Here is a 15,644-nt window from a genome sequence, read left to right on the forward strand (position 1 = left end):
ATGACTTCTTATGATAAGCAAGCATACTGCATCACAGAAACTACTGGGAATAATTAAGTTCTCAAACTGTTTTATTTCAGACCTAAATAAACACAAGGCTCAAACTTACAAAACATTAACGAGCCAAACAACTTCCAAACTTATTTTTGCTTGCAAATGAGAATGATGTGCGAACTTCATATCTTCTTCAGGGTTTGCAGCTTTGCAATGATGTCACTTCACAAAGTTCCCAAGGCAACAGGAGGACAATGATTGATCTTGTGTTAAGTAAATGCAAATTTTTTCAAATTTCTGCAAAGATACAGTATCTGTGACTTTTTTGCTGGGATAATGAAATCATGCAAGCCCGCATATTTTGAACATTTTGTGTGGTAATCAGCGATTTATGACGCAAAAATGCGGCATCTTTGAAAAATGTGACCCTCACATAAACGTGTAGACTTTTGCTGATTATGCATCACATTTTTCTGGAGGGACTAACAAATACTTAGCATCATGTATAATTGGAATGGTGAAGCCTCAGTGTCACACAATGATTCATTAATCATGCAAACTGAGCATGTCAGAGTGAACGTCACACTTGTGCGTGATTCAACATGGCGGCACATATCTGAAGATTCGAAAACAAGCTAACTCCTTAACGCCAATTTACACAATTAGATTCATCAAAAACTCAAACTACGGTAAGAGATTTTCAACTCTCTCATTCACAAACAATCCTCAAAAATAAATATGGAAGAAGAGACAGTGGAAAGTTTGCAGGAGTACGTCGACGAGTGCTACCACCGGTCATGGGTAAGACCGACAACGCGGCGACCCCACCTCCTAAAAGAAGCCGACCATCCAGCGCACCCTCATCGCCTGATAAGGATTTCAAAGACATCCTGGAATCAATAGACAAGAAACTTACAAGTTTAGACACAAGACTCTCTCTAGTGGAAATCCTCCACAGAGAGTTCCAGGCTCTCCATGAGTCGCTGGAATTCAGCCAGCAACAGGTGGCTTCACTGGCCGCTGAAAATCAAGCCCTTAAAGCCTCCATTAAATCACTCACCGAGGGGGCGACGGAGATGACAGCGGAGAACAAATGGATAAAAGAGGCAATCCTCGACATCCAAGCTAGGAGCATGTGGAGCACCTGGTATTCTCCGGCATACCTGAGAAGACGGAGGAAGAACCCGAGATGTCCATCAACGACTTCCTCCACAAACAGCTAAAACTTCCGATGGAGACCGTGAAAAACATCACCTTCCAACCGAGTGCATCGCCTTGGAAGGAAGAGACCAGATAACTGGTGGCCCAGACCCATCGTTGCGAAGTTCGAACACTTCAAGCAGAAGGAGCTGGTGAAGAGGCAGGGAGCTGAGAGGAACGGACTTCAGCGTGAACGATCAATTCCCTAAGGAGATGCTGGAGCGCCGCAAACGCCTGTTCCCTGTCAGGAAGAGGTTCATCGACGGTGGATCCCGCGCTGTCATCGCGGTGGATAAACTGTATGTTAACGGCCAGTTGTTCCGTGATCCGGAGATCACCCCTTGGCTCTACTAAAGCGCGTCTCCTCTCTCCACACGGAACTCACCGGATTCAGCCGAGGATGGTATTAGCATGATTAAGGTTATGGATGAAGGTAACACCAATTTCTCTCATTCATAGTTTTTTTTTCTTCTTTCTCTTTCAATACTGTGTTAAACCTAAAAACATAAAAACGCACATGGTAGACTGCTACATGCCAAGTTCAATCACGAGTTTGTATTTATGTCACCCCTTTGTCTTTCCTGTCATTGTTTTGTGTAACATGTTATTTTTAAATGTGATGATTATATGTTCTGGAGTGCAGGTATATAATATTTTTACATTTGCCACACACATGCACTCTCATCCTCTTTGGCGCCACCACACACACGCGTGCGCACAAAGATACAGGTACAGTTCTTTTGCTCACTCACCTACTTATTACAATTTACACTCAGTAGATTAGTTTAGTTTACTAACAAACTACGGTTTGTCACTTGGAATGTACATGGAATTGGCTCACGTGAAAAACGGCAACAAATTTTAACACACCTACAAAATTTACAAGCAGACATTGTCCTATTACAGGAAACCCATTTACCTAAAACAGGTAATCATATATTAAGCCCACAGTTCCCGCACACATACACAGCTAGTTATAACACCAAACAAAGAGGCGTAGCCATTCTGATTAAAAAAAACGTCAGGTTCACTTGTAAAAACACCATTGGTGACCCACTGCACTTTCAGCCCACTCAGACACAGCACTCATAGTGGGAGGGGACTTCAACCTGGTATTCAACCCACAAGTGGACAGAATCAGTCGATCAACTAGTCAGCGCAATTGCCAATCATCCGACATAAAAAAGCAGTGCATGAGTGATTTCGGTCTTTGCAATGCTTGGCGCTCACGCTGAAGGAATACACCTACTACTCGCCAGCGCACCACTCCTACTCTCGTTTGGACCACTTTTTAATTAGTAACTCAATTGAGAAGGATGTCTTTGACACCAAGATTCACTCTATTGCCATTAGCGACCACACACCAGTCACTCTGACACTCTAGAAACACCGCTTTCTAAACAATGGAGATTTAATACATCATTGCTCAAGGACCCCAATTTTATTAAATTCTTTCAGAAGGAATGGACAATATTCTGTGAGATAAATGACCAGCCTGATGTCTCAGCTTGTGTGCTATGGCAGGCGGCAAAAGCAGTCATGCGGGGCAAAATAATATCTTACTCTTCATATAAGAAAAAACAGGAGAAAGCTCTTGAAACAGAATTAAATGAAAAAATTGAAGCCTTGGAGACAACTCATGCCGCCTCCCAAGAGGAACACCTACTGAGAGAATTAAGGGAATTAAAACTAAAACTAAATGATTTAATCAACATCAAACAATTTCAGCTGCAGAGACTACGCTTGGAGAACTTTGAACATAACAATAAATCCAGCAGATTTTTAGCGAACCAACTAAAACAGAAAAAAAGAAAGAGCAACAATATCCTCCATTAAGGACTCCAATGGGGAAACAACCTGTGACCCAGAAGAAATCAATTACATTTTTAGGGAATTCTATAAAAAAAAACTTTACTCACCTGAGATTAACCCATCCAAATCTAGCATTGAAACCTATCTGAGCACAATTGACTTGCAAAAATTAAATCAAGACCAAATAATGGCTCTGGAGTCACCTATTTCAATCAAGGAACTTCAAGAAGCCCTTAAACATATGCCAAATAAGAAAGCCCCGGGACTGGATGGCTTTCCTGCAGAATTCTACAGAGTTTTGGCCTGAGCTTGCACCAATATTCTACAAAATGTTCACTGAAATACAGGAAAACTCGACCCTTCCACCCGACATGAACCGTGCAATTTTTAGACTTCTCCTTAAACCGGACAAAGACCCAGCACTTCCATCAGGCTATCGTCCAATATCACTTATAAAAGCAGATATTAAAGTCATCTGCAAGGCACTAGCTAGAAGGCTCGAAAAAGTAACACCTCACATAATACATCCTGACCAGACCGGGTTTATGAAAGGACGGCACTCTACCAACAACACACGTAGACTTATCAACCTGATAGACTACTGTAACAGTCAGAGCAAGGATGCCATAATTGTCTCCCTAGATGCAGAAAAAGCATTCGACAGGGTAAATTGGAATTTTCTACTCACCACATTACAAAAGTTTGGGTTTGGAGATAACTTTGTAAACTGGATCAAAACATTCTACCGCACTCCCAGTGCTTGTGTCACAACAAATGATCAAACTTCTCCAAGCTTCTCTCTCCAAAGAGGAACCAGACAGGGTTGCCCACTTTCCCCTTCCCTTTTTGCTATATTCATAGAGCCACTCGCAGCTGCAGTCGGGCAAAACAAAAACATCAAGGGAATTGATACTACAAATGTGAACCATAAGATAAGCCTTTATGCTGATGATGTATTACTTTTCCTACGAAATGCACTATCACCTCTCCCTGAAACGATAGCACTCATTGATAAATTCTCAAACATTTCTGACTACTCAATTAATTGGAGCAAGTCAACTGTTCTTCCCATCAACTCAGGTTTCCAGAGTACGCTCGCTGCACCACGACGGCCAGGAAACATTAAATACCTGGGCATCAACATCTCTGCCAAACTGTCTGACTTGACACGGCTAAATCATACCACCCTAATTAAAGAAATAGAGGACGACCTCACCCGGTGGCGCACACTACCCATATCAATTATGAGAAGAATAGCAAAAGTGAAAATGATGATCTTGCCAAAAATCAACGATGTTTTCTCGATGGTTCCGACCCGACCTCCCCAGACTTGGTTCAAAACACTCGACTCTAACATCTACAAATTTCTCTGGAAAGCTAAACCACCACGTATAAGCTTAAAGACTTTACAAAAGAGTAAAGACTATGGTGGCGTGGAACTACCAAATTTTTATAATTACTACTTGGCCAAAAGATAACAATACATACTAAAATGGTTAAAGCCAAACTCATTAGACCAAGCATGGCTCGATATTGAACTAACATTCTGCAAAGAAATCCAAATCTCTGATCTACCTTTTATCAGCCCTGTTATCAAGCATCACAGCTGCTTCAAGTATATTTGCATCAGCAACACCCTCATAGCCTGGTGGGAATTTCTCAAAAGCAATGGGCTATCTCACACCCCTTGCAGGCTCACACCTATCTGGAACAATCCTGACATCCTGCAAAATAAAAAAAACAATACATTTTGCTGCATGGGCCAATAAAGTGATTAAAAATCTAGAGCATATCTTCCCAGACAATGAATTCATAGAATTCAACCAAATTACAGGGAATTGTGGTTTTAACAAAAACAAATTTCTGGAATATCTTCAGCTCAAATCTATATTTCAGGAACGGTTTTACCTTACCCAGTTCGACTTCGAGCTTCCACCCAGAATAACAGATTTTTTACAAATTTCACCCCCGAAGCTACTGTCTAAAATTAACTCAATAGGATCTACAACAGATCTTACAATCTCTATCAATGGGAGAAAGATCTGTCGATCAACCCAGACCCTAACTTTTGGATACAAAACTGCTCCAACACATTTAGAATGATTCGCAGTGGTAACCTACAATTAATAAATTACAAGATTCTCCACAGAACACACTCTACAGGACAAAGGATGTTCCAGATGGGCCTCACACAAACAAACACTTGTCCATATTGTGCGACTGGCTCACCAGACTGCTATCTGCATGCTATTTGGCTTTGCACACCTGTTAACAATTTTTGGCAGGGGGATTGTAAAGACCTATCACGGTGGTTAGGGTACCCCATCCCCACCTCCCCCTCACTTTGTCTGCTAGGTGACCTCACTGATGTTAATATGGAAGTAAACAAATCCTGCATGCTTCTCACTGCTCTAAGCATCGCAAAGAAGGCCATCCTGATTAATTGGAAATCCAAGAATAACCTAAGCATTACTCAATATAGAAACCTTTTATTAGACCACATTTCCATGGAGAGAATGTCTGCTTGGGAGGAAAGTCGATAGTCAGAGTTCGAACAAATCTGGTCCCGGATAATTAAATCCATCACATAGTTTTGATGGGGGGGACTGGGCTTTGTGGCCCTGGCCCCGGTGCGGGTGGCTATGGACGCTGGCTACCTTGGGTGTCCAGTGGCTTGCTGGGCTGGTGGGCCTGGGGTTACCGCCTTCCGGGGCTGCTTTGGGTCTCACCTGTGGCGGGACGGTGTGGGGGTCGGCTGCCCCTATCATGGCGGCACCCTGTGGGATTGGGGGTTGAGGGTCCTTGGGCTGGGTCGGGGCCTCCACCCGGTATGGGGGAGTCAGGGGCCCAGGGCCCTGGTGCCGGGGATCCGCGCCGGTCCCCCGATGGGGTCCTGCGGTGGGGGGGCTGTGCTCGCCCGGTCCCCGGGCACTGGTGGGGCATGCCGGGGCCTGCCGTGGCAGCTGGGGCATGTTTGCCCCCGGACACTGGGAGGAGGGTGGGGAAGGAAGGTTAGGTGGGGGTTGGAGAGGGAGGGGGGTCGGGGAGAGGGAGGGAGGGAGGGGGAGGGGGGTGGAGAAGGAGGTAGAGGTGGATTGTTTAGTACCTGGGACTTGCTAGCCTGGGACCCTGCCACTCCCCCGGGGGGTCACACCCACATTTGGGAGGGGTTTGCTAACCTCGGCCCGTCCTCGGGTGGGCTGAGCCCTGGCGCGATATCCGGGACTGCCGCCACTCCCAGACAATGGGAGGATGCTGGGGGACGTCTGAGAGATGGGGGCTGACCTCCTTGATGCTGATCAAACTGGGGGCCCTGACCATGGGCTGCTGGCTGGGGGTTCCGCCGTGCACCAGGGGCCTGGGCCCTCCCTGCCCTCGCACTGCGCGGTGGTGGACCTTCTGCCCGGATCTCCGGACAGTGCCCCTTGGTGCTCCAATTTGACCCCTGGACCAGGTAGGCTGGACTCCCTGTCGGCTGATTGCAGCGGTGACGGGGTGGTCAGCGGGGCCAGTCTGGAAGTTGGCCCCCTGCAGGTCTGGCCCATTCCTCAGCCCCTCTCATCGCCTCTCTGTCCCATCACATCACATCTTATGTGACACTAGGCCTTGAGGGGCTGGACCCCCCAATTTTAATCACATCGTAGACATTTAGGGCTCCATTTAGGGAGTGCATGAGGATGTACTGGGAGACTCTGCCGTCTGCAACTGGCGGGGCTCCCATGCCCTGGGTGCCTCCCCCAATTTTAACTACATTCTAGTCATCCACATCATCACAACTACATTCCCACGCACAACACGCACCCTGCACCCATGTTGGGATGGGGGGGCAGCTGGGGCGGGGAGTGGGTCCAGTGCTGCCTCCTTTGCTGACTGCACCATTGCAGGCCTGGGGGCCTGGCCGGTGCTCTTGGGGGGGTGGTCTTCCTCCTGGCGTGGTGGTTGGGCTGGGGTTGGTCGTGGGCCTTGCTGTTGTGCGGTGGATCGCTTGGCCCTATAGCCTGAAGCCCGCCTGCTCTGGGGGGAGGGGGAGAACAGGGGATGGGTGGAGGGGATGGGGATCGAGGGTTGGGGGCGGGTAGCTCTGTACGGGGGCAGTGGGTCTGGTCATTGTGGTGGGCTGTGGTTGCCCTGCCTGGGTGTGGGGTGTGGGTGGGTGTCAGCCTCGCCGCTGGCGGACCTCTTGGGGGGCTCTGGTCGGGTCTCGGGCCGGAGGGGCCCTATGTCCCTGGGCCCTGCTCATGCTGTGGGGGGGGTGCCCGACGGAACCGGGGTTCTCTCTGCCCCGTCTCTCTGTGGGTTGCTTCTGGGTGGGGGTTGCTGCTCCTATGCTTTACTATGGGTCCTGGCATGGGTTGGGCCTGTGGCTGTTTCCTGGGGGGAGGGGTGACCTGGGGCTCCCCGTGTCCTGGGGGTTTCTGGGTGCTCTGGTGGCCTGGTCCTGGCCTGCCTGCTATCCTGGACTGGGGGTGTGATGTCCTGGCCCCCCACATCAGCTACAGCCAGCTATGCACAGCATCCAAGACAAACCGTAGCACACACACATACACACGTGTATACACACATACACGCATGCGGCGCACAACTAACTCATAATCACACACTCAGACATTTATCGAAAAATTATATTGAACCAAATGGTAAGCCTGCACTGGAAATTTTGCAACCAATGTTTTTTCCTTTATTTTTCTTCTCTCTGTTGTTGTTACTTTTTCTTTGTTTGTTTGTTTGTTTGTTTGTTTGGTTTTTGTTCCTTTCTGCTATTGTTGTTGTTGTTTTTGTCTCCCCCCTCCCCCTTGTCTTCCCTATCCTGTCCCTGTTCTCTCTTTCTATCCACTCCTGAGCCTCAGTCCGGTAGCTTTATCAATGAACCGATAACATCCCAAATAAAATTCAGCATAAATGGCAATAGGAGGAGTTTATCAGATTCCTCTTATGCAGAGTAAAACTGCTTCTGTACAACAAGGCACCAGGAACATTGATGCTGATTGCCCCAGCTACTGAACAGGACAGGTTAAAAAAATAAAAAAAATCTTGACAAACAGTCCTGTTCTATGTCAAATCACATAAGCCACTGTTAGCCATTGTTTCTGCGGTGGTGAGTTTACATACAGTAGTCAGCTATAACCTTAATATGAGTCCCCACACGCACCCACCCACCAGGGCTGTGTCTCAATTTGTGTAATAGATTGCATAAGGATCTCACAACTCTGACCCTTTCATTTCTTATTTTTTTCATATCTATCTGTGTGGTGCCAAGGTGCACAACAGTTTGCCAAAAAGATGGAAAAAGACATCCATCACATTTATCAATATTAATATACATCAGTACCACAGTACAAAAGCGTGGTTGGATCCATCAAATCCCATTTCTTGAAATCTCTTAGAAGCAAATTTACAGGATCAAATCTTTACAGAAATTCCTATCAGACAAGTTAAACACCTTTTGGGTCCTATTATTGAAAATGCTTTGGTGACTTGGAAACGGGTAACAAACTATACTAACAGGTTAAAAAAAGGCATTACCGTATGCTACTATTTCATAATCATAACTTACTAGTCGGGGGCCGACCAGCAGCATATCCAATATGGTCGAACAACAGGATCCACATACTTGGACAGCTATTTGATGACTTGAAGAAACAGTATAATTTAAGTAATTTTTCCCGCTTTCTATATTTTCAGCTCAATTCTGCCATGAAGATAGTTTGAGTCCCATGGAACTCTGAGCTCCCTGAACATGACTTGGCAATGGAATTGTGCAGCACCACCCAGACCAGGGGGGACTTTCGTAGATCACTCAACGGGGTGGGAGGGGTTGTCTTTTTGTTTTTGGTTGTCATTAATTTGTCAACAAGTTGCTAACATTTGGATGTGTCATGCTCTCACTCTGGTGCACAATTTGTTGATCTTCTCTCTCTCTCTGCCCAATCAGAGTGCTTGGAGGCGGGGCGATTCCCTCTACGGCAGGGCTGAACCACTCATCTGTTCCAAATTTCCTGTTTTATCCGACTACTTAAGCCTCCTTCCACCTTTCCCCACTGCCAGAGTATACGTTCGCCACGTGTCAACCCTGCTCTCAAGCCGTTTCCTTGCCTTCTGTTCGTGTGCTTGTATTCCTCTTGAGTATTTTCAGTTGTTAGTTTTTTTACCATATTATATTTGAATTCTTTAACGACAAAACCATGGCATGTAAATTTATATCTTCAGTAATTGTTGTGGAAGCTGTCCTTAGCACTGACTTAACACAAACTTGTAGTAACCAAAGCATATCTAATCACACTCTACATTGGCAGACTCAAAGCAAATCCACCGTGAAAAGATAAAAATAAAATAAAAATAGTATAGTCTTAAGTTACCTCAACAGTGTCATTATTGAGTCATTAAACAAGTGTATTTCTCTCAGCCTTAGCCCTCTTTCTAAAAATGATCATAACATAGATCACCAGGAACTTCACATCAGTGATTTATACACCCATCTTGATAATATAGCCAAAATACTATAAAAGACCACTTTATCATTTGAATAGACTGTGTTTTGCACGAATAAATTCCAGAAGAGACACAAACATAAACCAGTATACCATGGCTTTTGTGAGGAGATAGAGAGCCTCTAACTGTTGACTATTATAAGAAGCATACCAAAAAATGAAATAAAAATGAAGGCCTTTCAATAAATGAATTCATCAGTATACTTAATGCTATCCTGCACTCTTCTCTCTGTCAAAATAAGTTCTGTATTACCATCCACAGTAAGCAAACACAGATGTACATACACACGCACGCACTCAGGCAGGTATGAAAGTCCTGACTCTAGGGCTACTATCAACATGGAAAATTTTAAAAAGATTGAAGCACCTTAGTCAAGTATTGGAGTTGTGTGTATCTGATGTGAGAGACTATTTTGAAGCAACCAAAATAAGTGGGTCATATTAGAACAGCACCATTTTTCCACTGGATTGAAACATAACTCTCTTTCCATAATCTTCCATCTATCCAGATGGCTTGGGGTTTCACTCAGGTCAGTACTTGGCTATACTTGTTGGTTTGATTTTCTCACTGCATGTTGGTCTGAGGAAAATGTTGCAGTTTCCAGGCCCTACTGTGTTGTGAGAAGTAAAACTACATTGAGGCTAAGGGAACATAGTCCATCCATCCATCCATCGCCGTCTTCCGCTTATTCCTTACAAGTAAGGGTCGCTGGGGGGCTGGAGCCTATCCCAGCATCCATGGGCGAGAGGCGGGGTACACCCTGGACAGGTTGCCAGTCCATCGTAGGGCCAACATACAGAGACGAACAACCATTCACACTCACATTCATACCTACGGTCAATTTAGAGATTCAAATCAGCCTAGTCCCCAAATTGCATGTCTTTGGACGGTGGGAGGAAGCCGGAGTACCCGGAGAGAACCCACACAGGCACGGGGAGAACATGCAAACTCCACACAAAAAGATCCCACACCCGAGCCGGGACTCGAACCCGGAAGGGAACATAGTTTCTCAACAAAATGTAACTCTTTCAAAAAAGTGACGGTTAGGTGCATGTTATGTTGACCAATCCCTGAGAAATAATGGTTGAGTCCGAAACAGCTTGCCCAGACTTAGAAGACTTCATCAAATTGAAAACTAATTGCATACGAAAGCAAAAGTGCTACAATAAAGCTTTTATCCAGACCTTCTCTTCTCTTTAGGTCTGACATTAACATGTGCCTTAAATGATCTAAATATGTGAGTTAAAACCTGGCACTAGAATGCTTCTCCACGGGTCCTAGGGACAACTTGTAATCAGGGCTCACTTCCCCATGCTATATTCAAATAAAATTAGTATTATTTCTGTTTGAAAACGAACACAGTGCTATATTATTCAGTTCATTTGACTAGTGTGATTGCTTTGTAAATTTTCCAATTATGGCATGCTTTCTTGGTCCTGGCACGGTTGTATAGGATACTGGATAAAACTACAGAGGACTGGAATCCACTGATCACTGATTATCATTAGCCTTTGTAAGCTCTTATTTGCCGCTATGCTGCAGGGGTGCAAAATTGTCCATGTGATGTATAATGATTCATTCTTCAACTGTACTTTGAGAGGTTTTTTTTCCCTGTTGTGATCAAATCACCCATAGTACATGTTAAAGGTGCCATAGAGAGGTTGAAAGTGGTATTAATTCTTCTTCTGTGGTGTGATATGTAAGCCCACAAAAAATAGTTTGGTCTGTAATGACTCAGAACCTTCCTAAAAGGCTCTCTGAAACTGCTATGTTACCATGTTGGGTTTAGAATGTGTCGTTTGTCCCTATTGGGGTCATTTCTGACGTTATCTGGCAACCTCATTATTTATGCAAGTGCATGGGTTGACGGCGATTGGTTGCTGTTGTTTATCTGGCAACCTCATTTAACTACTACTCTGTGATTGGCTGCCCTCACTGTCACTGAAAAGAAAGTACTCCCACTTTCTCTGTTAACTGTCGTCGGTGCTAACTGTGACTGCCAATTGACAACATTCCATATCATACAACAACATTCGTAAGATAAGATACCAAGTAGCCACGGCCCATTCATGGATCCAGCCATATATGCAGTGGCGGGGTGGCCGTTGGGACAACCGGGAGTTTTCCCGGTGGTCTGGCCCCTTGGTAGCCTGCCTGGCTGGCAAGATTCCTTCCCCCTCAAGCCAGGCCAGGCCAGCTAGCGAAAGACAGCGCAGATAAAACAAAGGTCTAAATTCTGTCGAGGCCATTCATGCAATCAATCTGCTCAGTCAGTCAGTGCTGCTGCTGCAGTCTCCAGTTTGTGTTGCGCGAGCGAGCGACACGAGAGAGCTGCACTTACTCGGCTCGCTCGCATAATCGCCCCCTCCCGAAATATGTCGAAGGGGCGTGTGTGAAAGGGGTGGGTTCAGTGTGTGTGAGTGGAGGGGGGGGGGGGGGGGGGGGCACTGACTGAACTGTGACGCAACACTTCAGCCAAAATTGCATTAGTCCATTTTCCCGAGGCAATTCAAAAAAGGGAAGATACTTCAAACAGAGGTTATGACACTGCCTCACACTTCGTGTGTATTCCCCACAACTGGGAGACGTTGAATAAACACCAAAAACACGAAAACGATGATTTTCATTCTAGGTGACCTTTAATGCCAGGTCTGAGCAAGGCCTATGTCATGCTACTGACTGGAATTCAGTCTGGAATCCATCCAGGAACAGAAGTGAACCACACAAACAAAAGCCCCCACAGTTCCTACATTTCAAACGTGTGACGAAGCACTGATCTAAAGACACACACCATTTTTGGTGAACAAGAGCAGCAGCTTGTCACTTACTATGTTTGTTGTTGTTTTCAAGGCCTTGTGTAGTTCTAGCAGGCTCCTGGGGAAGTCCATGCTTAGAGGTCCGGCCTCTTGGCAGCCCTGATGAAGATAGCTTCCCAAGCCTGGGGCCACTTGGGCTCTCCATGCCTGCAATTGTAGTAAAGGGGGGGACATACACCAGAGAGATCGACAGATAGAGGCCATATGGGTTTGCTTCGTCATGCTCAATCCTGTTCAACTACTAGTCAAAACATTATTAACAATGTCCACTGTATCAATAATCTCTGATGATGCTGTCTTCTTATTTTAATGTGACATTTTCTCATCTAGGCCATCCGTCCTATTGGACCTAAGGTTATCTGGTTGTAGACACACACATGAAATGGAGTGGTAATGACAGTATGACCATCCTTATTTCATTTCACAATCAATATCCTCACTTACAGACAAAATTCATGTTCTCACAATTAGATAAAGGTGAGTCAAAAGCCCCTTTCACACTGCACCAAAAACACGGGTGAACAAGAGTGTTTGAAAGGGTTGACTCGGCATTTTGACCCGCGTCGACCGACTGGGTGTTTAGTGGCTCGGCTCAGCTCTGCTTGGCTCGTGTGCAGTGTGAAAAAGGCAACCCGCGTTGTCCTGCGACTCGCATTCTGATTTTGTCACTGTACCGCCTGTCGGGCTGTCATTGTGAAAGCTCCGAAAAAAAAAAAAATTGGGCTGGGCTGCACTGCGAGAGCTGCTCACTCATCTCTCGATAAAGTTTTGGCCTCTGCCTTAGGATCAGTCTTCCTGTTGATGTCCCTGAGACTCTATTTCACTCCTTTTTTTCAAACAATTTACATGTGTATGATCTTAAGTGAATTAATCTTTGCTTGAGAACTCCCACCAATCGGGGAGCCCTAACGTGAACTGAGCAAGCGTGACCGTGTTTATAAACAACTTGTATCACGATCTCACATCTTTTTTATCAATCATGGCAGCGCATTGGCAAGATCGTGAAGTTGCGAGCTGCTTGCCATCCGCGGAGAAGAAGAGATCCAGCGGCAGATTACTGGAACCGTATGGGACACAGTGATTTATTGGGACATCACCGGCCTTTTTTAGACACGGCGCACTTTTACTTGTAATGATGACATTGCCAGCGCAATGACATACACGAGAGAAAAGTACAGGCATGCAGCCTTCAATGTGGGAGCTCAGACCCGAGTCTGCCAAAAGCTTGAATGTGCCTAATCCTGAGCAAATGCGGGTACAAAAACCTGCGTTGACATGCGTTTTTCAGTGTGAAAGGGGTAAAAGAGAAGAACTGGTTAGGGGGTACAAAGCTCCTCCCTTGAGCAGCCCTGCCTTCTTGAATAATAAGTATGTATCTCTTAAAGTTCAGCACCAAGTTTTTTGCCTAAACTGGACAACGATGTGTTACAAATTTTGCTATCATTATCAATAGCAATTTATGCAGGTTATCAGATCCGAATCCTCATTCTTCCTCAGTATGGTACAGTATAATGAATGAAGGCTGACATCCCTAATCATTTTAAGAGGGACTTTTTAAGTTCCAACATGTTTTCTCTTCGCATATATTCATGTCACTACCCTGTAGTGTATTACAACAAAGGGTCATTCAGTGGGGGTCACTCGTCTGTTGATACACAAGACCATCGACATGCATTAAATGATGGCGTGTCATTTGTGACTGTGATCATATGCTCACTTTGCTGTGAATACGTGTTGTTTTTGGAGCAATGTAGAGAATACTGCATGAGGTTGCAAACATACTGCACACATGAACACTAGACACCTTCCTCTTTTAGTATGATGTGTTTAATTATTACATATGTGAATGCAACAAGTCACGTGAGTATACTTGAAAGAAACTGTCTCATTATACCTGTTCCAAAAGTAACCTCTTTACTTATTGTACTAATTTCCTACATTATAAAATCCAACCAAAGGTGGAAGAAGTACACAGTGTCTTTACTGAAATTAAAGTAGAAATTCCAAGATAAAATAATACTCTAGTAAAAGTCTCCATTTATAATTCTATTTCAGAAACAATATATAAGTATTTGGTATTTAGTATTCTTAAGTATCAAAAGTAACAGTAGTTATTCTACATAAAGTTTGTGTGTTCCACTGTTTGGTTTAGTTAGTCTGCTCAACATTTATCCGTAAAGGTCAACTGGTTTGTATTCCAGTTATGATTCTTCTGATTTTGTGCTCAAAATATATATCTTCACTTCATAGGCTTGTATTAATCAGAGTCTCCACTCTTTCCTAGAAATAATTGTTCGGGGCTTTTCCAAGACATTTTCAATGATGATCTAACTGATATGACAGACTGGGGTCATGCCACTATACACATCAACAAGTTTCTCTCTGTGGAAGTCAACAATGCCCACAATTTATTTAAAAATCATCTCTAGACAAGTATTATACCTTAATATGCAGGTGTTTGTGATGCAAATTTCCATGACTTTCCCAAGGTTACCAGGCTTTTTTTTTTTTTTTAACTTTTCCAGGTCTGCAAATCAGTATTTTCAATTTTCATAAATTTCCCAGGTTTTTCATGACCATATGCACCCTAAAATTACACCCACTGTTTTACATTTTGGTAAAATAATGGACATAGCTCCTATTTCTTCAACAACTATGGTATGATTTTTAAGAGCTTTATACAACCTTCAATTATTTGCTCTTTTTAAATTGATATGGTGTTATGGTGAAATGCGTTTTTTTAATGTAGAAAGGAAGACATCTCAGGTTGTTAGAAACAGCAATTGGTTAAATATTTTTCCCCCACTTAATCAAACACTCCCACAATAGCCTGTAATAAAAACATTTGAACAATATTAAATATATAATTACAACAGCAATACTGTGATGAATTTTGATATATACAACAAAAGTCCATCACAATCAGCTGGAAAACCATCATGGAAATAGGTGTTTTAGCTCCACACGTGGCATGCTGTGTGGGTCAACTACAATGAGGTTACCAAGTTTGTACGGTTCATGTGAGAAAAAGAGAGCCCCAAATTTTTCCATCTCCGGCCACACCTACCTCAAGTGTCGGGCGGTCACCCAGCGCTGAGGGCCGGGTGGCACTGGGTCACCCGGGTGAAAGAGGAGGGGGTCAGAAGACAGGCACCTAAGTGGGCGTCTTTCCACCAATGTTATGTTACATGGCATTCACACCTGCTGTGCGTCAAGGACCGGTCAGACTGGGGCTGGGGGCCTGGACGAGAGCGGCCAGATGGCACCGTCTGTCTGTCCCCTCGCTCTGCAGACGAGATGGAAGAAAGGCAGAGGGAATGAGAATTCCGTGTG

The 15,644-nt window shown here is 44.7% G+C and overlaps 1 protein-coding gene across 6 annotated transcripts in view; it reads right to left on the reverse strand.

The window, feature by feature from the left end:
- znf512b (zinc finger protein 512B) overlaps window positions 1-15,644 on the reverse strand; it is a 50,580-nt gene that overhangs the window by 34,175 nt on the left and 761 nt on the right. For 4 of the 6 annotated variants that reach the window (XM_086213819.1, XM_086213817.1, XM_086213818.1 and 1 more), the window contains exons 2-3: window positions 15,379-15,597; window positions 12,324-12,458 (exon numbers count right to left, since the gene is read on the reverse strand). In XM_086213819.1, coding sequence (XP_086069945.1) covers window positions 12,324-12,456 — 133 coding nt within the window. In that variant the 5' untranslated portion in view covers window positions 12,457-12,458; window positions 15,379-15,597. Of the gene's footprint in view, window positions 1-1,054; window positions 1,158-12,323; window positions 12,459-15,378; window positions 15,598-15,644 lie in introns of those variants that run through there. The other 2 variants (XM_086213821.1, XM_086213825.1) reach the window with 2 other exon arrangements.

The sequence above is a fragment of the Aulostomus chinensis genome, chromosome 9 (assembly GCF_037954235.1).
Source record: "Aulostomus chinensis isolate RoL2024-O1b breed Wild chromosome 9, RoL_Achi_v1.0, whole genome shotgun sequence".
NCBI classification, from domain to species: Eukaryota; Metazoa; Chordata; class Actinopteri; order Syngnathiformes; family Aulostomidae; genus Aulostomus; species Aulostomus chinensis.